Source organism: Bacillus rossius, chromosome 14, assembly GCF_032445375.1.
Source record: "Bacillus rossius redtenbacheri isolate Brsri chromosome 14, Brsri_v3, whole genome shotgun sequence".
In the NCBI taxonomy this organism is placed as follows: domain Eukaryota; kingdom Metazoa; phylum Arthropoda; class Insecta; order Phasmatodea; family Bacillidae; genus Bacillus; species Bacillus rossius.
In genome coordinates this window covers 1,553,523-1,576,585 of record NC_086341.1, presented here as the reverse complement: position 1 = coordinate 1,576,585, position 23,063 = coordinate 1,553,523, and the positions used below count along the sequence as shown (strand labels likewise).

General features: G+C 40.3%; 2 protein-coding genes across 7 annotated transcripts in view; one reads left to right on the top strand and one right to left on the bottom strand.

Annotated features, from left to right (window-relative positions):
- The window catches only part of LOC134538960 (PAN2-PAN3 deadenylation complex catalytic subunit PAN2), a 51,704-nt gene extending 38,749 nt beyond the window's left edge, over positions 1–12,955 (bottom strand). For all 5 annotated transcript variants that reach the window (XR_010076237.1, XR_010076235.1, XR_010076236.1 and 2 more), the window contains exons 1-8: positions 12,650–12,955; positions 10,878–11,095; positions 10,100–10,269; positions 8,281–8,401; positions 7,687–7,883; positions 6,411–6,618; positions 4,045–4,334; positions 1,611–1,707 (exon numbers count right to left, since the gene is read on the bottom strand). Coding sequence is in view for 2 of the 5 variants with exons in the window: in XM_063380593.1 (XP_063236663.1) it covers positions 1,611–1,707; positions 4,045–4,334; positions 6,411–6,618; positions 7,687–7,883; positions 8,281–8,401; positions 10,100–10,269; positions 10,878–11,095; positions 12,650–12,710 (1,362 nt within the window). In the remaining 3 variants the exon portion in view is untranslated. The remainder of the gene's footprint in view (positions 1–1,610; positions 1,708–4,044; positions 4,335–6,410; positions 6,619–7,686; positions 7,884–8,280; positions 8,402–10,099; positions 10,270–10,877; positions 11,096–12,649) is intronic.
- A 1,019-nt stretch (positions 12,956–13,974) lies between these two features.
- LOC134538958 (metallophosphoesterase 1) lies at positions 13,975–22,960 on the top strand. Of its 2 annotated transcripts, XM_063380584.1 has the most exons (9): positions 13,975–14,257; positions 15,015–15,157; positions 16,338–16,408; positions 16,739–16,880; positions 17,707–17,873; positions 18,980–19,062; positions 20,535–20,657; positions 20,833–20,973; positions 21,316–22,960. In XM_063380584.1, exons 1-9 carry the CDS (start codon positions 14,165–14,167, stop codon positions 21,475–21,477), a joined length of 1,125 nt encoding a protein of 374 aa, XP_063236654.1. In that variant the 5' UTR covers positions 13,975–14,164; the 3' UTR covers positions 21,478–22,960. The 2 variants fall into 2 exon arrangements, with proteins under 2 accessions (XP_063236654.1, XP_063236655.1); XM_063380585.1 differs by lacking the exon at positions 20,535–20,657 and having other exon boundaries at positions 14,000–14,257; positions 21,316–22,956.
- The last annotated feature ends 103 nt before the right edge of the window (positions 22,961–23,063 follow it).

Below are 23,063 nucleotides of genomic sequence, written 5' to 3'. Positions count from 1 at the left end.
AGAACTAAATAAAAATACATCTTCTACAGACATTCTAAAATCACAAATTTCAAGTGTTTAGCCTTGTATAGTGGTGACTGATTGGGTTCGGCCAGTTGTTAAAAAATTAAAAAGGTATATTTGCAATTGCAAATGATAAAAATTAATGTACCGTATTTACTCGCATATAGGTCGCGGCAATTTTACCAGATTTGATGGGGGGGAAATGAAGTGCAACCTATATGTGAAGAAAAAATTTAAAAAATTTTTGAGGAATTTTTTTTTTGCAATATTTTGCTTTAAAATGCGAAAAAGAAGTTTATATAGGTATAGGCAAATTTATTTACAATGTACACATACAGCAAAACCCCTTATTTACGTTACCGTTATTTACGTTTTCCCGTTATTTGCACTATATTCTTCAGGTCCCGTTTAGTTCCCATTTAGTCCAATACAACACTTTCACGCAAATTACGTCTCAAAAATCAAATCCATCCCGCTATTTACGTCACGTAACAACCATAAACAGCCAGAAAATACCGTGGGTACTTTAAGAGTAGATAAGATTAGCTAGTAGGCCTAAAAACATCGTGAAAAACGTAACGTTTATAGTCGCAATGAACATTTTAAATCGCAAAATATACATATTTTATAACATGAAAAGTTGCTTTTATTTCTAAACATGTAATAATTTAAGCCTAGGCGTGTAAAAGTCCGAGTAATTATAGCAGGAGACAATCTAAAATGCACGAGGGAAAAACGTAAACTCACGAATGTATAAACGTGGCTGATTGTTAAGTTCTGATACTGTATTTATGTCACAACTTAGCCGAAATACTGGTACGAGACAAACTTCACAAGATAAAATGAGCGGAGTCTTGGTAACTGTTTTATACATATTTTATAATTTCAGAAGTATTGTACAGTTGACGCATATTTTTTAAACTAACAATTTATTTCTGGGGATCGTAATTAATTAATTATTGGTATCAAGACATCAAGATGAACGTAAACTTGAACATGTCACGGCAGCGAGAAAACTGGTGTGCATACCAATAAACTGGTATTAGAACTGGACAAAACTGGTACACTGGAGGTGGAGCTTATATTTTTTTCCGCTAAGCTCGCATCTATTGGCTGGCTGCTGATGGAAGGTCACGAGTCTGGGCGGAGCGTTGAGTGAGTTATACCGCGCATGCGCAGCTCAGTGAACAAAGAGAGCCAGCCGGCCGGCGGCTACGCCGCGCCGTAAATACAGCTGATTGAGTACAATGACCTTTCTCCGTGCACGGCGCGCTATTGACGGTAAATTTCCATCAATTTGCTGCCCTTTTTTTTTAATTTTTTTTACTGTGGTGCAATGCGCATGTGTAATGAATTACCGGTGCGACCTATATGGGGGGAATCTTAAATACCAAATTCAAGACCTCAAATTATGGGTGCGACCTATCTGCGATGGCGACCTATATGCGAGTAAATATGGTAATCTAAAAAATTTTTTTAAAAATATGGCTTTCATTGGCGGACCACCAGCGCACTGAGCGCTCGGGCAACTAGTTGAAGAGCTTCACTGAAGCGAGGGGGGAACAAGAGTGCCTCCCGGCAGCACCCAGGCTCGGGCGTCGCCTCACTTGGTTGCGCCGGCTGCCGGCGGGGTTGGGGGCGTAGCCGATGGTGCCCTGCATCTTCATGGTGCGCAGGATCTCGGGGTCGATCGGCGGCGTGGTCCTGCACCCAGAGCACGGCTGTCAACGCCGTGCCGAGCGAGCGTGCCGGCACACAGTACATACATACAGTTGAGCCTCGGCAACACAGTACCTGAAGGGACCACGACATAGGCGTACCCGGGGGAGGGGGGGGGGGGGGGGTGTTGTTTTGGGGGTTCAAACCCCCTCCGAAATAACAAAGGCAAGAATATCACGAACACTCGTGTCGTTTGAAACTCATTTTCCGAAGTGTCGAACCGAGCGATGAGAGAGCGAACGTCACCAAGCAGTCCCAATTGGTGAGTTAACGTAAGCAAATTTGAATTGCAGTGGTCGGTTCATGATGAGCGTCCACTACAACATCCGCATCGACCCGGAGAATGTGGTTACTGAATTTGCCAAAAAAAAAAATAGAATCCTTCTGTAAAAAGTTTGTAAGCTTAAAAAAGTTTATTATAAACAATTATTTTTTGGTGTTTATGCAGTTTTTCTTAAAAATCAGAAGGGGCCCCCCCCCCCCCCGAAAAAAAATCCTGGGTACGCCTATGGACCACAAGATTTGTATTAACCACAGCATTACTCAATCTAATAACAATTATCATGTAATTTCTAAAAAAAATGAAATGAAGTAAAAAAAAATAATATATTATTTTTTAAATTTAATATATGCAAAACAAGCCTAAAAAATAAAATACACTCCCCAGAAACTTGCATAAAATTTATTAAAGCATTTATGTATATTTTTTTAGGGGACTGTAAAATACAATTTTAGGATGGTTCACCCGTACATTAAAAAAAAAAAAATTGTAGTGTACTACTTCTTAAATGATTTAATACTGAAGAATAAAGTAAAGGTTTACAAAATAACTAAAAAAAGACATATGATTATTTTGGAAGAGTATAATATTTCTAAGCTTCCCCCCACCCCCTTCCCCCCCCCCCCCCCCCCCCCAAGAAACCAAGGTATTATTTTAGTTGATAGTTCACATTGTTTCTTTACATTACTCTGGGAAATTTGTTATCCACCATCCTTCACTTTATTCAATTTTTTACCTTTGGGAAAAACTTTTATGTGATGTAATAACCATACTTTTGTATTAAAAAAAACTCCTATGTAATTTCCAGGGACTGTGAAAACCCTTTGCATTAATGAGAGTTTTGTATTAACAGAGTTTTTATTAATGATGTTTCACTGTAAAGACACGGAACAATGTAACTTACGGAGTGACAGACTTGCGTTCACACACGGGAGCTTTCATCATAAGTTCATATTTTCTTGTACATCTAGCACGATAGTAATTAATTGATGTTGTTCAAAATTGCATAAAAAAAAAAAAAAAAAACACTGTTATAACATTATAAGACTCAAATAAAAACCCCAAAATTCTTTTTAGTAGCTAAAATTTTCTTATCACATAATTTTAAGGTTAAACGTAGAGACAATATTTTATAGTTTTTTTTTGAGCCCAATTTAATTTATAAAACAGAAGAATTCAGTGTTAAGGTTTTTATTTCAATAAAAGTTGTTTTGTAATACTTACTCCACTAAAATAGTGTTGAAATTTATATGCTGCCTTTTTACGATAAAATAATTTGTAATAAATTAATTGGTCTAAAATGGATACATTCATGACAGCAAAAATAAATTAGCGAGCATTTTTAATTCAAAAGTGATTCAATAAGAGATGCACAATAAAACGAATCAAATTCATTTTTCTGATCCATGTACCACAGTACAATTTTTTTGTCTGGAAATGATATTCTTGAATTCCAAAAAATTTAAGGATTATTTAAATTATGATTTTTAATTAAGTTTTGGTTAAATTACATGATAAAATTTGCATTTCGATGTATTCTGTATCTTAAAATGGTTTCCGGTGTTATTTCCGTTTTATCACAATTCATCATAGTTACAGGTACCGATACCAACTGCAGCAGGGGCATAGCCAGGGAGGAGGGGGGGGGGGGGTGTTAGGGGTTCAAACCCTTCCCCCCTTAGCACCAAATCTTTAATTAATTTCTTATTCATCACTCAAACAAATTTCATATTAAAAAATAATAAAATTGTCACCATTACAATATTTAAATTAAAGTACCGAAAACTGCTAAAATAGCACTATTTTACACATTAAAATCCAAATTTACCCGGGGGAGGACCCCCGGACCCCCCGCTTTATTACGGGAGGGCCATGCTTCTTAACACCCCCCATACACAAATCCTGGCTACGCCACTGAACTGCAGTGACACTATAAAAGAAGTTCAATGTTAATGGACAAAACGCAATGATTTCGTTCTTTGATGAGTTTTCGAGGAGTGGGTTCGTCGCAGAGGGGTCTGACGGACACAGGGACTCGGCACCTGTAGACCCGGCGCAGCAGGTGCTCCGGCCAGTCGGAGAGCGGCGCGGCGCCCGGCTGGCCGTACGGCAAGGGCACGGCCGCCAGCGGGGCGTGCTCGTCCGCGACGCCGAAGGGCGGCACGGGCTCCACGGGGTCCGCGAACTCCGTCTGGCGCGAGAACACGTTGAAGGCGGCGGCGCGGGAGCTGGAGGCGTACAGGTGGACGCTGCCCCCCGCGTCGCCGAGGGCCAGGCACTGGCACGAGGACGACACATCCAGCGCGAGGCACACCGAGCCGGCCGTGTTGGCCTGCCGGGCAACACCACACGGCTCTCGACTGCAGTCGCTGGAGAGCACGCCTCTACACTCGGCACACCCCAACCCTGCGATTTCAACCATCAAACTAATGCACAAACCATTACTTCGAACGATTAAACCAACTTAGTTAACCTTTTCATGGGCGTCGCAACCGGGGGGGACGGGGGGGGGGACACGTCCCCGTCCCCCCAATAATAGAAGTCTTCAATTTCGTCCCCTCCAATAATACATTCAGTTTCGTAGTTATATTAAAAATATGATTTCTGTGATGTAACCCATATGTTGCGCATGGTGCATTTAGTCCAATCGTGGGTAATGTGAGCACCTTTTTAAATCGATCTTCGTGTAAATTCAAAATCAGGTCCGATACCGAATACAGATAGTATGTTAACTGTGTTTTTACAAATTTGTTCTCTGGAAATAAATTTTTAGAAAAAATTAATTATACATTGCAACCAACTATAATTAGAAATTTAGGAAAGAAAAATGCCTAAAAACCACCTTTTTGCACCTTCAAACCCCAAATTTTCCCGGGGGAGGACCCCCGGAACCCCGCTTTTTTTCCAGGGGACGGATATTCCTCAAAAAATAAATCAATTTAAGTCCCCCCCAAAAAAATATATCCTTGCGACACCCATGAACCTTTTTAAGAATGTTTGTTCTATTTCATCACTAACAACTTCCCTTTGTTTATTGAAAATCCAAAACGAACTAAAATAATCCAAAAAATTATCAATATAATTTTGTATCACTCAATCCACCTAAACACGTCTGCTACGAGCCTGGAATTCCATCTTCCCTGACTTTTCCAGGTTTTATAGTTCTAAAATCCATTGTAAATATGTCTAGGTTAACACTGGTACATATTAAAGTTCCCCAATTTTTGAGGCATCACACATCTACTTTATGTACACTCTACAGGGAAAATCATATTATTTTTAGACTAATTAATAACTATCAATTACAGTTCTACTTGGAAATAAAACTAATTATCTATTACATGTAGATATTCCCATAATTAGTGTACTCTCAGTTTATATCATTTATTCCCCATGTATTATGAAATCTATAAATCTATTTTATTCTCCATCAGTATTGTAGATTCAGATTTTATGAATAATTACAAGTTTTATTTAATGATGTATTATTTGTGTGCATATTATGCACACCTTTTAGAACAATTTTTTTAAAACAGAAAAAGAGGTATGTATTTGATTTTAATGATAAAACCAACATACAAAATGTAACATTGAATGATTAAACCAAATTGAACTATCAAGCTACCATTTAATACTATTTTCTCTATTCTATCACTAACACAGAAAAATAAAATATTAATTTTGTACAAACAACCCTTCCAAAGAATTGACTCGATTATAAGCAGGGCTCGATTTTAGCACCTGTCCGCCTGCCCAGGACAGGCAAAATCTCGTCCGGGCAGGCAATATAAAAAAGGCAACAGTCCGGTGGACAGGTGCAACTTTTGACACCGAGGTTATTCGCACGCACTAATGCAGCACAGGTGATTAATAACATTTATGCGACCGCGACCGCAAATAAAACGTCTTTGACAATATCTATAAATAAACCATAATGGCTGAAAGTGAGTTTGATCCAGCACCAGCAATAAATCTCTGGTATCATAATGTTCAGAGAAAACGTCGACCCTTTCAGCCTCCTTATCGAAGATGTTCAAGACAGAATCAGCCAAGTAATTCGTGCAGTGACTCAGACAGAGACTCGTCTGAAAATGATGATTAAATAAGGATGTTAAGTGTGTGATAAAAATAGGTGCAAAATATAGCAAAAATTCCTTTTTTCTCACTTTTTCAGCGACTTTGAATTTTTTTTTTATTTGGGTAAAACAGCGGACAGGCAAATTGGATGGCGGACAGGCAAATTTTCGATTACACCTGTCCATTGGGCAGGTTAAAATATTCCTTAAAATCTAGCCCTGATTATAAGCTCACATCTAAGGTGAATATTTTTAAGCTCAGGAAATGGGTTGCATCGTAGATTTACAAAATGGTACTTGATCGTGAGAGGCGGTTGGCGGTCGGCGGTCACCTGGTAGAGGCAGAGGCTGGGCTGGGACGGCGCGACCGTGTCCACCAGCTGGGTCTGCCCCAGCGCGGACACCACGGCCAGCCGCGACGAGAAGGACGGCAGGAAGCGCAGCAGCAGGGGGTCGATGACCACCTGGATGGGCGTGACGGCGCGCATCATGCGCAGGTCGTACACCATCAGCAGCCGGTCCACCGAGAGGCTGCCCTGCCTGCCGAGACAACCCCCAGGCCACACACCGCTCTCGAGACAACCCCCGGGCCACACACCGCCACACACCGCCACTCCCGACCTATTCTGCATGTTTGCAACATACGCTACAAACAAGCTCGGCTAGATCAACAGTGACAAGTAGTTGCGCATGACGGTTAAAGAAAATATAGACTGTCCGGGTGCCTTCAAGGGAGAGGACGGAGTTTCATCTATACTAATATTATAAAGCTGAAGAGTTTGTTTGTTTGTTTGTTTGAACGTGCTAATCTCAGGAACCACTGGTCCGATTTGAAAAATTCTTTAGAATCGAATTTCTTTGGAGGAGGTTAGATACAACATGCAGTACACGTATGAAGTGTGCGTTGACAATGCCGCAGGTGCTAGAAGTTTATTTCCTATTGCCTATTAACATTGTTGCACGCAATTAGTATTTAAATACTTTTTATCACTTTAAATCGCAAACCTAAACTATTGTTTTTTTTTTCCTCTCTCTGTGTTTAATTAGTTTTTTTTTTCTTTTACTAGAATTATTTTTATTATTTTTAATTAATTTTCATTTTTCGGGCCATCAATAATTTTCCTCTCCCATTACAATTCTGACAAGGACTTGTACATTATATAAACGAGCACATAGCACGCTCCAAACTCGGTGCATTTCAAGTACCCTTACATAATACTTTGAGAAGAATAAATAACAAATAAAAATTTCATTTCCAAAATTAAAAATTAATTTTCGTATTAATGATTTTAAACAATTAGTTACGAGTTTCAATTGATTGTTTCAGAGTTGACACAGGCAAGACTCGAATAAAGAGTAGAGAGGGGAGAGGAGAGAGGAGCGAGGAGAGGGGAGAGGATAGGGGAGAGGGGAGGGGAGAGGGGAGAGGGGAGAGGGAGAGGGGAGAGGGGAGAGGGGAGAGCGGAGAGGGGAGAGAGGAGAGAGGAGAGAGGAGAGAGGAGAGCGGAGAGAGGAGAGAGGAGAGAGGAGAGAGGAGAGCGGAGAGAGGAGAGAGGAGAAGGAAGGGGAGAGAGAGGGCCAGCATGCAAGAGGCAGCAGAGAGCTCACCTGCTGGAGAAGCCGCAGGTGACCAGCAGGTTGCCGTGCACGTCGAAGTCGGACAGGCTGCCCGTGTGGGCCTCCAGCGTGTGCTCGACGACCAGGGCGTTGGCGCTGCGCAGGGCGATGCTGCCCGACGGGTCGCCCGCGCAGATGAACCTGCCGTGCTGCCGCAGGATGGCGCAGCCGTTCTCCCCCACGTCCAGCTGGCGCAACAACACGTCGCTCAGGCACGCAGACAGTCTCCCAGACACAGGACGAGAAAAATACAGAGGTTAAAGAGTAGAGTGCAGAATGAGAGAAGAGTACCCGAGAGCAGTATAAGATTCAAAGAAAAAGAAATGAAGAGAAAAGACAAAAATTATAACCCGAAAAAGTAAAACGGGTACAGCAGCTATGAAATACAATAAGTGGGGTGAAAGAAAATAAGTTGCAAGAATCAGGAGTGGAGGAGATGGGGAGATAGGAACCATGGAGTGGAGGAGACGGGGAGATAGGAACCATGGAGTGTAATGGAGGACGGAGTGAAGGAGCGGCAAGCCAGAGGATTGATGAAGAGAGAAGCACCGAAGGAGGGCCCCGGCTCGAGGCAGCCGGACTCACCCAGCTGGTCTCCTGGCCCTGCGCCAGGTTGTACACGATGATCTTGTCCTGGTGGCCCCCCAGCAGCAGCGTGTCTGGGGAGATCTGCAGCAGGCACTGCATGTCCACCATGTTCTCAGAGCTGCACGCACACACACACACACCACGCTCGGCTGTCAGTGGCCGAGTCGATGACCACCTCTCGGCGTCTCCTCGACGTCCTCGAAACCAGATCCATCGCGTCTGGTCACGGCCTTCGTGAAGGCAGACTGACATGGCCTTCATCCAAGAGTTAAAGCACTCAGAGAAAATACTTCAAACCGAATAATTCCAGGAATCGATGAAACCGAACTAATTTAGCTTGGATCAAACAGTTTTGACAGTATACATTTCACTCTGGAGAAAGAATGCCAAAGCAGGAAGAAACACCGAGATACAAAATTCCAATTTTTTGCTTTGCAATAAGTATGGGTTTTTTTTTATTTATTAAAAAAAAAACTGAATTTATCCTACTTCAGACTTGCTTGACAACAAAGCAAAAGAAAAATCTGTAATAATGTGTCATCAAATGACATTTAAAAAAAAAAAAAAAAAAAGGCATGATACAGTGTTTCGAAGTTTGCTTGCTTCCAGAATTTCTGAAAACTAGGGGTGGGCATGTCGATTCTTCGGTGCTTCGGTTCCACTGATTCTACCTGCAATTGGAACTGTCGATTCTCAATCTGTAATGAGGAACTGTACCAAGAAAGAAACTGTAACAATTTTAGAATGGTAGATCTTTAATAACGGTCAATATTTTGGATGTAAAAATAGATACTCTTACACTCAGCTACTTCCTCGACCTTCAACTCCCCACCACTAACGCATTCACGGCCTTCACGCCATAATCTCACCCCAGTTACCACAGCGATCAACCTTGAGAACACTGGAATACTTCCGAAACATGTCTCTCGTCTTTAACTCAAATGGGTCAAACCATATCAACCCAAACAATGGGTGCAGCTGGCTTACTTAGTTTTGGACCTTTATATTACTAACACATCTAGTGGCTATTTGGTTTAGAAGTATGTGTCATTTTTAGCTTTTGTCAAAGGTTAAAGTACATTAAATAGCTATTTGATTTCTCAATGCATCAACCTGAAATAAAAACCATCTTAATCTACTTTTAAACAATCTACAATTCATATCATAACAAAAAATTTGTTAGGTTTTACAGAACCAATGCAAAACTATTATTATAAAATCATGTCTAGATTAGAATAAATAAAAATTTTAACCATTGTTTGAATAGAAGGGGTAAATGATTATATAAATTACAAACAGAGGTTTTCAAAATTGAGACCATTTACATCCATAATTTAGCTTGCAAGCCTTCATACTTGAATAAAACTGAACTGGACCCTAAGAAAAAAAAAATCTTAAAATTTTTTATATTATATTAGAACCTAGTAATCAAACAAACAAAAAATGTAATTTTTTGCGTTGCCCTGCCAATATATTTAATTAATCAAAAACCTCTTGGTCTTGTACTATATTAGGCTCATATAAATTGTCCGCCAGTTCAAAGACTCCTGTCTGCTCGAATTGGGTCATTACTTGTTTTTAAAAGAATACCAAGTATCGAAAAAAAAAATATGTCATCTTGTTTCATATAAACTTGGTCTGCACACCTGGCAATTTAAATGGCCCGGCCTCTTGGTTCTAAGACCCTTGGCCTGAACACCTGCCATTGGACATTGTCTGTTTAGGGCCTGGCTTCAAACCAAATCCACCCCGGCCACGGGATAAGCATTCACGTGCGACACGCGGCCAACACGGGACCGAGCCCCGCACGCCCCACCTGTGGGTGAACACGGGGATGCCGCGCCGCATCTGGCAGCGCAGGGACGTGCGTGTCAGCGCCAGCACGCCGTCGTCGAAGGTGTGCAGGTGCCGCACCTCCTGGCTGGGGTGCACCTGGAAGGAGGTGTACTTCTGCAGCCCCGGCCCGTAGTAGGACGTCACGTGACCCTGGGGGCCCAGACGCTCCGCTCAGGCCCGGCTCCTCTCGGCGACAGGGAGACAAGGTAGCAGGGTCGCCACATCAGTCTGGAGTCTTGCCCGGACTTACCCTCACTCAAACTTGAATATCGCTAAGTAATTTTTTTAAATAATTTAAACATTTTGAAATTTTTTTGAAGAAAAAAAAAATTAGCCCCTATCATGCAACTTTCCACATGATTAAATTACAAATGACTGAATTGAAAATTCAAACAGAGGCACGCATACGCGATTTTACAGTATATGACCGACCACCAATTTTGCAGACTCGCCCTTGAAAATGCCACCGGAACACTCCAGACAACACAAAGTGCCGTGTTGGAGCGCCAACAAAACGCAAACTAGAATTTGTAACAGGTACGAAAAAGTGTGTATGTGCGTTAATATGCACACTTAACACTACGAAAAAAAATAGATATCAGCTTCGAGTTAAGCTCTACTCTGTGCGAGCCTGCATTAGCGAAGTTTGACGAACGGTCGCGAAACTCATATTGAACGAAATTAAATTCCCTGTAATTCGCCGACGCTTCAGAAAATCCCCAGACGAGTGGCAGCCCTGCGAGTGCGGAGCCACTCACGCCCTGGTTGCCCATCCACAGCAGCTCCTCGTGCCGGTCGAAGGCTAGGGCGCACACCCCGAAGTGGTCCCCCCCGTCGGCCAGCACCGTCTGCGTCTGCTGGAACTCCGCGTCCTCGAACGAGTCCCCGTAGTGCTCCGGCACGGGCACAAACCCCTCGCCCGGCAGCTCGTAGCCGGGCTCCGGCACGGGGAAGAGCGTGGGCCCGTTGTTGTACACTGTGGGAACAACGCAGTGTCCTCCCTCTCCAGCCACGTTCTGCCGGGTCGTCACTGATGAATGAACTTTGCTTAAAAAATTATAGTAAAACTATGAAGATTAAGGGGTTGGATGCAGCCAAAGCTTCTTCAAAATCCAGAAACTACATTTTTATTTTTATTTTTAATCACAAAATTGTGCCACTCTGCTGGTGTGGAGCAAGTTCGGAGCACCCCCTTTAAGAGGCCACTCCAGTGTTTCAGGGGCACTACGCAACCTGTGTTAACCTCATAAGATTCAATGCTATTTTCATTTTGCTTATAACTTATTAACTAATAAAGATTTCGAAATGATGCTTGCTTGATATGTAAGACAACGATGCTCTTATCAAAGCCCCTTTCTTCAAAAACGTGCATAAATTATGGTTTTATACTAATCTTTACTAATATGCGTAAGTGTATTGTCTAGGTTTGAACCATAATTTATGCATGTTTTTGAAGAAAGGGGCTTTGATAAGAGCATCGTTGTCTTACATATCAAGCAAGCAACATTTTGAAATCTTTATTAGTTAATAAGTTATAAGCAAAATGAAAATAGCATTGAATCTTATGAGGTTAACGCGGGTTGCGTAGTGCCCCTGAAACACTGGCGTGGCCTCAAGGTTTTTACCTAATTTTAAAAAGTGAATCCAAATTATTTCTGGTTTCTGAGAAATTACAGTTAATAAGTTACATTAAGTAGCCTGTGTAGTGATGCAGCCGTCGCAATGTTGTTCTTTTTTTTCAACATCTCATTACATTACAGCTGGGGCCAAGACTGTTTTCAGCCAGAATCTGTTTTCCACCTTGATTTATACATCCCCGTCTTTCTGAAAACAGCCTTTAGTACGCTGTATTTCCAAGGATCTCTGGAGAACCACAAGATTATGTTGCAGCTAGTATTGAGTAAACAACAGGGTGGCGACAACAATCAGGCCAATCTCTTGTGGTAGAATCTCTGCTACGGTAGAACAGCAAGAAATATATTTATATCCCTGTAGAAAGCATAGGGAATCAGGCCAATTTCTGGTTCAATATAAGTCTGTCTCAGCTGTAACATAACATAAACATATGGCGACAGCCATTGTTAAGGATACCCAATGTAACATAAACAAAAATATCTTATAAACCAGTACCTATGAATTTTGAAATGCTCTTTTGACGGTACTAAATAAAGGAGTGATAATATTCGGAATTTTATTATTTTTATTTGGAAAAGCCGCTCAACATGAAATTAACTTACACAGAATAAAAATTGATAAAAAGAGAGGCAATTTAAAAACGTCTTTTCCAGGTTTATGAACAAAAATTAACTTTTCTCTTAACTTTTTTTGTAATTTTGTAAGTTTTTTTTTTTTACCAGAGAAGTTCTTTCATTTTAAAATCACCACAGCAGGTCTCCCCGAAAACTTAACTACTTAGTGTTGCCCTCATTTCATCCATCTTCACTGTGCCTGAAGCAAGGATCCTACAAATTTTCATGTAATAATACTTAATTAACATTTTTTTTTCACGGATGCAGTGTGTGACACTTACGTATAAGATCATCTCTTGTAGCGATGCTGGGATCATAATGCCCCACTCCTCTATATGACATTCCGTACGTCAAGTAGACGAGATTATTATGATTGATTGATGGATAAACATTGATTTACTGAGCGCTGGAATACAGATGACGTCTTTACACTCTACTTTGCTAAAATATCTGGTGTAGGATTTTTAATTTTAGTCGCATAGTCTGCCAAAGACATTAAAATTTATATTTTCATAACCTACATTATCTGCGAAGCCATCACAGCACAGCTGGTTATAATTATGTTCCGAAATACTTTGGTAACACGAACTAAACAACTTGTAACCAGTATTACTATAATCTACTCCAAATCATGGACAACAATTACTCATTATTTCCTAATAAATATTTTTATTTCATTTCTGTTCAAGGGCTTATTTTTAATAAATTTGTAATTTCACAGAGAATCTCACATTGCGCAGGTTTATGTTTGCAGAGGTTATCACATCGTACAGGTGGCAGCAATTTATATATATATATATATATATATATATATATATATATATATATATAATGTTGCCTACAGCTGTCACCAACGGCCAAAGGGTCATTATATTCAGTGTGAATCTCAATGTCAACTCTTTATCAAATATCAGAATATATATGGTACACCCATGCCTTACCCGGGACTCGAACCCAAGACCCCTCGCACCGTAAGCCGGTGTGCATCCGACTACGCTACGGAGGTCGGCAGGTGGCAGCAATACAATGGTATATTTATTTCTTAATTATATACGGATTTTGCCAAACTTACAGACACGATTGTTTATTGCTTCATTCTCATATTAATCTCAAGTAAAACTAGCCAGTACAAATTTTTTTCTTATGCCTACACTGGGATTCGAACTCAGAGACCTTACTACCATTAGCCAGCATGCATCCGACTACGCTACGGAGGTCGGCAAAGCAGCACATATTGTAGTATAGTAATATAGGAAAGTCGACATAAAATGGGAGACAAATATGTTGCGCAATCTAACAGTAGTGCCTGATACATCAGCATAAACACATTTGTTATAAGAGTTTTATGGCCATTTAGAATGTACATTTTTTCCCACATTTTCTGCAGATATGGTTATTTAATGCTTGAATCGTGTCATTACATTATTTTTTAACTTTGGTTAAAAAATTAAGTTATTAATATTTAATACATAACTTGATAACTACACAATTTTGAACGGAATTAGTTGAAATTTTTTTTTGTAACAGTTTTAAATCCTATAATTATAGGTAAAGCATGATACATTAATTTTATAGATGATTATTATGTAAGTCTTTTACGTTAATAGTCTATGGTTTAAGTATTAGTAAACATTGCGAATCAGTAAACAGTTCACAATGTTTGTATCTCATAATTTTTCAGTATTATTTTGCAGTAAATGCTTACTAACCATACGTATAGAACAGTAATCTTTATAATGTCTTCGTGAGAAAACGAAGACTCGAACGGTTTTAAGAACAAAATTTAATTGGAAAAAATGAGAATAAACTATATAACAAAATTTTTGCTTGCTGTGTGTTTGCTTGTATTTTATTGTGAGGTAGTTATTTACTACGTGGTTTTGCTGCAGGTGAGGAAGCATTAAATTGTGTGTCCCGGTGCCCCATGCCGCACCTTCTCCAGCTTTTTCACTTTCGTCATCACACGTATATCCCATATCTCTGCTGCAAACTCCATCATCTTCCTCACCAACGTGTAGAACGTGTAGAACCTTACCTTCCTGTTCCCTTTAATGTCCATCCGATCAGCCCCAGCCCCAGCCCCATTCTCCCATTACGACTCGCAGTGCCTGTTTTCCCCGTCCTATGTTGCTCTTAGGGGTTACTTGTAGTCGTTGTCCTCCGGTATCTCCTGCCCCTTCCAAAAATATACTGGCTGTAATATTTTTTCTTCGGGGATTTTCCATGAAGTACTAAAAAAAAATTCCAAAAATGCTTTTTTTTTTTTTTTTTTAAACACTAGAAACATTCCTATATTTACCTTGAAAACAGTGTTTATTTATTCCTACTGGTTTCTGAGAAATCATTGTTAATGCTTTACATTACAACACCTGTGCATTAACGCAGCTTACGCCATTTTTCGCTTTCCTGCATGGGTTTGTGTGTGTGTCTTATGATATGGGGGAACTTGAGTTAAATCGTGACAACGGTCAATTTCGCTATAGTTAGCCACATTAAAAATGCTTGTAAACATTGTGGATGGTTTATATTAAATGAAATATTTTTAATGCTTGCTTAGGAATTGTCAATCTTATATGTAGCTATGCTGACCTAACCAGTATCTCCGGAGTTGTGTTGATACTTGACGGGAAAGGCGCTCTGTCGTAGTGCGGGTGGCCGCAGCTGGACCCGGCGACGGCGGACCGCAGCATCCGCGTGGGTCCCGACGGCGGGCCCCTCAGGGTGATGCTTCTGGCGGACACTCACCTGCTGGGCTCCCGCAACGGCCACTGGTTCGACAAGCTGAGGAGGTAGCTCTTCGCTTCCGCAGCCAACCTTCTTGTACTTCCATGTTCACGGGCTGTGTTAGAGTTAGGTTCTTTTATTTCTGAAGTAGCCTGCCTTCTGGGTTGTAGCCGTGTCCTTGGCAAATAATTCACCGACGTTTCGGTCGACATTGCAGTCACCATCATCAGGGAGCAGTTACCCAGTCAGACAGTGAGTAACTGCTCCCTGATGATGGCGACTGCAATGTCGACCGAAACGTCGGTGAATTATTACGCCGAGGACGCAGCTACAACCCAGAAGCCAATCTACTTCAGACAATGGCCGTGAAAGCCTGCGAACATCGTTCTTTTTTTTTTTTTTTTTTTTAATTTATTTTAGATTTGTATGGAAATAATTCAAAAATGAAATTATAAAAGTAAACTGGTTCTTGCAAAGGAAAGTCATTAACTAATTCGCAGATTGATATGATTTATCTGAAAGTTGTAGCGGGTATTTTCCAAGAATTTTAATACATGTCGGCATCAACCAGCTTTATGATTTATGTCACGTTGACCGGGTATCGTTCGCAAGCATGTGTCTTTAAGTTTCAGAGTTCTGTTGGTCTAGATGATAATACGATAAAATAGCAGTGTGTCATAATGTGGCTGGCAGGTATTGGAGCAGTGATGAAAATACAGTGTAACCTCAATAATAAAATCCTAAAGGGTCCATAATTTTGTCACTTCGCAATAACGAAATTTGTACTGTATTTACCAAACTATTACAAAATAAATGCACAAAATTTATTTAATTTCTTTTACAAAATTAATGCACAAAATTTACTTAATTTCTTGATCAAATTTAAATAAAGTTGAAACTTAAACACAACAACAACATCAATAATAAATAATAATAATTTATTATTATTATTATTATTATTATGTGATTGTAAAATACAATTATAGGATTTGAGACTTAAATGAAAGAAAATTTATGTGAATTTTGTTTATTTTATAACATCACTTATGCCAGTTTGAAAAAATCATGGCCCCCAGACCAAAGAACAAGCATTAAAGTTGTTAAATAACTATGACTGTCACAATTTTATTTTAGAATTAATTACATTGGGGTTTAGTTTGAGGACTCTACTGATTTTTCCCCCCACCAATTACTATTATTGTCTCTCAGCAACATAATTTTATGTATTGTGATTTTTATTTTCAGAGAATGGCAGATGTACAGAGCGTTCCAGACGGTGATGTCGCTACATAATCCTGAAGTAATTTTCGTTTTGGGTGAGTTTACAAATTGGATTTTTCATTGAGTCGTTCCAAGTTTATTATTGTCTGTTTTTTTTAATATAAAACTCTTTATTTATTTAATAATTTAGAAATCAATCTACTTTAATATAAATAATAGTATCATGTGCGAAAAATTTAAAATAAAGCTTCAGTGAAGTCGTGGACAGTTATTTTTTTCTTGTGAAACTTGGAATGGTTGGTAGAGCGAGGATAGCCAGGATAGCTGCACAGGGACCAGTGGACCAGTGGGGTGGACCAGAGCGAGTGCAGGGATGACCGATAGCTGTGAGTTCACTCAGTCTCGTACGTGCGTGAATGTTGCAGGCGACCTGTTCGACGAAGGCCTGTGGTGCAGCGAGAAGGAGTTTGCGTACTACGTGAAGCGCTTCCACAGTCTGTTCTCCGTCCCCGAGGACACGCAGCTGTACGTTGTGGTCGGCAACCACGACGTGGGCTTCCATTACGGGTGCGTTCCCGGACCTTTCTTGTGGTCCGTAGCGAAGCTGAACAGCTCTAAGCAGCTTACTGTTACAGCAACGAGAACAGTCAGGAACATCTTGCAAGCTTTGGTAAACACATTCAGACCAAACTTCATTCAGCATGTGCGAAGCTTCGAATACGTGTATCTATCGTGGCTCTTTTCAGTATTTGATTTGACTTTGCCAGGATATTTTGCTATTCTTTTTATTTGAAGCTTTGGTTGTAATGCAAAGCTTTAAAACATTGAAAGCCTAAGATTCTCTCATGAAAAAATTCAGTTTTTTTTTTCTTCCCTTGTTGTTTATGTTTTGCTTGAATAAAGTTAATTACTTGCCAAAAAAATAAAAAAGGTTGCAGTCCATTTGCTTTTATGAATGCTTAACATTATGCATGGTTATTTTACAATTTTTATTGAATGACTTTGTGCATTGACGGAAATTCTATGTCCGCAACTTTCCCTACCGCGCCCGGGAAGGACTCAAATGAATCTCGTGCTTCATGGTTTATGTAATGGAGTAGTCGCGGTAAACTGAGTAAATGTGGACAGCACCGACTTCGGATATGCAACATCCCAGGTGATTTTTTCCTATCTTTTCTTCAGTGTAGATTCTCACAAGTCACTCATCTTTTTTGCCAACCAGTAAGTGGCATCTTCAAGGTTAATTTTCTTTAGGCTTTCAACGATGGTTATTATCATTTTCTGGGTTCCTAGGCAGATGTTCAAGCGGTCTCTGCTTGTTAATGGCACTTTAGGTCGGCTCAGATGCAGAGGAACCTCCCGGTGGATGGAGACGCTGCTCCACGTGTTGCAGGATCAGCCCGTACCTTCACGAGAGGTTCTCGTCAGCTCTGCAGGCGCCGTCGGTTCACATGAAGACCATCCGCGGCAACCACTTCGTGCTGGTCAACAGCATGGCGCTGGAGGGCGACGGCTGCTTCCTGTGCCGGCCGGCGGAGATCCAGCTGCAGAAGATATCCAGTACGTGCGTCCGTTCTCGATAAGCACTCAAGGATATGTAGTTCCGATTCCGCATTTCATCTTTAAACTCTATTTCTAGGAGTGGAAAAGGCTAAAACATGTGTTTTCATAGTAACATGTTAGACGTGAAGTTTTCGGTAACCACCTAATGGCCTTCTCCGCCACATAATGTAATGGTTATCATACAGAACTTAACAGGGTGCTTATGCACGGCCTTGCGCTTTGCGGCGAAACCGCGCTAGAAGCACCAGCGCGCGTCGCCTCTCCAACACAAATACATCCATGACTGGGCAGGCCTCTTAAAGTGCATTTATTTATGTGCCTTTGCATGTGGCCGAGTTAAGACACTACCATTATTCCATGCTTAACCACATTGTATACTTACAGTATTTATGGGATGTATTTAAATTATCTGTCAAAACTGCGAGCTCGTGAGCTGGACGTGCGGGAGAAGCAGAGAATGTCAACAAACATAGGCCCAGAAGCGAACCTGTTTATTGCAGTAGCCATTATCGAGGACGTTAACACACTGCATCCTTGTTACGTGTGGAACTTAATTTTTGGCGAGTGCTAACTACGTACAATATTTTCCAAGTAAAAGGTGATTGTAATTGGAGTTTTTTTTTTTTTTTTTTACAATTTATTAAAGCTTTTCTAATAATCAGTCAATGTGATTAGTGCATATTTAGCTGTAGTATTTTTAATAATTTTATTCCTCTATTTTCTTGTTAATTCTCATGAAATCCATCCTGTCTCGCGTAGGTAGTTTCTGAATATGCCCGAGATTGTATTATAGTTAGAAGGGAATACTTTTTTTTTTCCTTCGTGTTATTCAGCAGTGAGTGATATTATCAGTTATAATTTAATAACTTTAAGAGTTCCGCACTGCTACAGCTAATGTGCCGGCACCTTTGCTGCGTTAAGTTCTGCTCATGTAGTACACAACTGATCTTAATTTTAATGCCGGTAATTAGGGAATTAATTAGCTTAGAAAAAATAACTTATATACATATTTCTGTGGAAATATAACAGCACACAGTGAGAGTTGGTTCTTTACTGAAGACTACAAGTTTTTTTTTGTAGCACACTCGTGTTCTTTGTTGCAGGGCGACTGAAGTGTGCAAAAGGTATTGGCACCTGCGAGAAAGGAATGGAATTGGAACATTATAGTCGTCCAATAATCATTCAGGTAATTTTTTTTCTTTTATTTTTATTTCATGGCCATTTTACAAGTAATGTTAGTACAGTTTCCTGTTTCTTAACGAAGTGTTCAAGATAACTGTCTTAATGCCTGACTTTTTGCAGTTAGCAGGTAAAGTGAAGTAAATGTTGGGCACCAAAATGGATAGAAAATTTTAAAATGCAGTTTTTATGTACATTTTTATGATGCATTGTTATAACACCAGAATAACATCACAAAGCATGTCAATATGCCATATAACACCAATTTAGCACCGAAATGTAACTATAATATATGAAAATGGTCTGAAATTTGACATAACTTAACTCAAATTACAAATTTTTAAAATTATCTTATGGTAAATTTATTGGATGTAATTTATTTGATTATAATTTTGTACCAAAATGTAAGAATTAAAAAACATTTTGAAAAAAAAAATATATTAATATTAATTTGTGTAATTTTGCATATCTTTTATCACTAACATGTTTTTACATAAAAATGTTGGCTCATTTTTCAAACACACAAAAATTCGCAGATATATTTTTCTGAATAGTTCTGTTGTAGGCATGCTTATAGTTATTTACTAATGATTTTGTTGTATAAGTGCATTATGACTGAGTAGGTCAAAATGAGACTATTTGGGGGGAATAACGAATAAGTACTATGAAATAGTTTAGTTTCATTTCATTTTTGTTGAATAATAAATTATGTTAATTATTAAAGACAATGTTAAAAATAAAAACAATAACACCGTAATCTGTTTAAAAACAAAATTGATCATTGAATAATGCCATAAATCTTTCCCTAGTAGCAGTGAAGTGTCCTCTCGTAATAAAAGGCTTGAACACGAAGCAACTCAACACAGTAAGTAACTTGGAAAAACAACTCAGTGGTTACAAAGCTGAAGAACCAGTGACCAAGGTCCAGTAACATAGAAGTGTTCGAAAGGTAAAATAGTCCACCTAAGAAGTATGATTATTATTAAAGTCCTAATTGAACAACATAGAAAGCTCTCATTACCTGCTTAAATATACATTTTAAGAGGTTACAAAACAATCACATTTTTGGCCATTTTATTATTTTCTATGGTCGGAGGTAGTGTAATTTGGCCATGTTCCAGCACAGGCTTCAGGTTTGTGGTGTCCATTTCAGTCCTCCATCTTGGCTGACTTTGACCTCTGATAATCTTGGATAAATTTGACCCTACCCTCCCCCCCCCCCCCTCCAATTTTAGTTTCACCATCTTGGATTGTAGAAAATTTTACATGCTGCCAAGTTGGATAAAAAATATAAAGAGTTATAAATTGTAATAAAAAACACAATTACATCAAAAAGTCCAGTACGTGATTCAAACACATCAAGCACAAGTGGCTGGGAGGACAGTGTCCCAGCTGGCGCGGGGAGCAAGCGGGCGCCGGCTGCAGACGTGCTTGCTCGTGTCGGCGGCGCTGAGACGACGCTGTTGTGCTCGTGTGCAGCACTTCCCGATGTACCGCGAGTCGGACGCCCTGTGCCGCGAGCCGGACCGCGCTCCGGAGGACGAGAGGACCCACAAGTTCCGCGAGCGCTGGGAGTGTCTCTCCAGGGAGGCCTCCGAGACGGTAAATGAAGCTCTCCGCCTCTCGACAAAGCGTCGTCGTGGTGGGACCTCAGTGTTCATTGCAAACGATCAATTATTGATTACAAAATAAATATTGTAAATGTATAAAAAAAAATTTGTTCATGTGAATAATTGACAGAAGGCAACCATGTTACGCTAGCGTGCGATGCCTGCAGGTGTACGACTCCCTGAAGCCGCGGCTGATCTTCGACGGGCACACGCACCACGGCTGTCACCTGGTGCACGACGGCGACATTCACGAGTGGACCCTCCCGTCCTTCAGCTGGCGGAACAAGAACAACCCCAGCTTCGTGCTGGTAGGTCCACGCTGGGGTTCATTCAGCTCATTGTTGACACTGTTGTGTCACAGAGAAAACCAGAAGAACTGTGTTTCCCCTCAAGGAAATTGTTTAGTTTCAAATTCTAGTCTGTAAGTGATACTGTGTCTATAACTCTAACGTGATCTGTATGTATAGCATAACTGGTAGGTCTCTTACATTCCGGTTTACATCCATCCAATATCAGAGGGCAAAATCCCAGGTTTCGCAGCTCTCTAATCCTATGGCTGCCCCGCGCGCGAGTGACGGAGGCCGTGGGACCCCCTGTGGGCGACTCCCTGCCTCGCACTGACGCCACTGTGTTCGTGTGCTGCGTTGCAGGCGGTGGTGGCGCCGGACAACCACGCGGTGGCCAAGTGCTACATGCCGCAGGAGTCGACGGTGATCTCGGTGTACATCGCGGGCGTGGCGCTGATCCTGCTGGGCCTGCTGGTCTCGCACCGCCGCTTCTGCCGCCGGCTGCGCTTCTACAAGAGCAACTGATACTAGTGGGGGCCGTCAGTTCCGCGAGGAGGGCTGGCGGACTCTCACGTTGTGGCATAGCAGATGCCACGCAGTTCTGGCTGCATTTCCGCATGAACCACCAAGGGAATACATCGTTCAGCTGTTTTTACTCGTGTGAAGACTTTTAATGCAAAGAAAACAAATTTTTGCAAACCGACATGAAGGGTGTTTTTGAAAGTTACTTACAATAAACTGACACCGTGCAGGAAACTTGAGCAGCTTTTAAATGGTGCGTTCGCACACGGAACTTCGTGCATCACCAGGCGGTGATGCGGTGACTAAGAAGAAGTAACTGACGACATCATCAGCATCGTCGTGCCTGATGTCCTGTCACTGGCCGCGTCCTCCCTGGGGCCGGTCAGACTTTGAGTAGAGGCTGGAGGATGATCGCTGAGTAACCACAGCCCTGGTGTATCCTCCACCCTCTGTCATTCGCACCGCAGCGTAACTCGAGAATCACGCATTGCCAAACTAACTGCGAAGAGTGGGACATTTCTGCTATTGATACTGAACAACTACAAAATGTTAACAAGGTATTGTCAGTATTATATCTGTGTTTCAGTTGTAAAAGATGGAGTTTTATTCATTTTATGTCATGAATGGAAGTGACCTGCGAGGTTTTAAACGTTGAAGTGCATCACAGAGAATACGAGAGCAGACGTGATCGATGATGCTCGGGAACAATTTTATAGCACCAGCTTCACTGCAGGTGATTTTACTTGACAGTTTTTGTAAATAATATTGTGCTTTGCATGTGTGTGTGTCTATAAATGTTTTCATGTCAGTAGACATTTGTATATGTTTATATGTGTAATGATATGAAAAGAAACTTTGTTGTGAAAAATTGTGTGTAAGTTCCTTGATGTATATGATTTGTGCCAAAAAATCTTAATTAAAAATTGTAATGCAGAAGTAATTTTTGCCATAAATTATGTTCTTACAATATATTTTTAACTTTAACTTACAGCCTAAAGAGTAAGTGGAAACGAAGACCTGTCAGAGCGTAGTGAAAAGTTAGACTTCCCGGAGTGGAGTGCTCCATGGCAAAGTGAGGGAGGGTAGATATTGAGTGCCCCACTCCTCACTTTCAAGCCAGCATTAGTGATGCGAAGCTACACTGTTGCATTTTTCTTTGCGCTGGAAATGGCAAAGACAAATTTGAATTTCTACTGAATCCAGTAATAATGATGAAAATATGTATAGGCATTTTTCAACAGTGTTTATGCATTTTTTAAAATTTAATTATTTATTGTATATTATTGTGTTTGTGTACTTTATTGTTAAGTTTTATTGTTCAAATGAAATATTGAAGAATTTGTTTTAGCATTTTAGTGGGTTATTGAAATGTGAAGTTTCACTTCTAAGCCATTTTTTTCCCCCTGGATATTACTGTAAGACATATTGGGTAATTCCAATAAATATATGTTTTTGTTGGTAATAAATCTATTTTGTCATTGAATGTGTGATGACTTTAATTTTTCTTCTATTTGTGCATACTCATTTTTAACCCTATCCTTATAAAAATAATGTCTTTCATATAAATCTTAACTAATTGTTACCAAAAC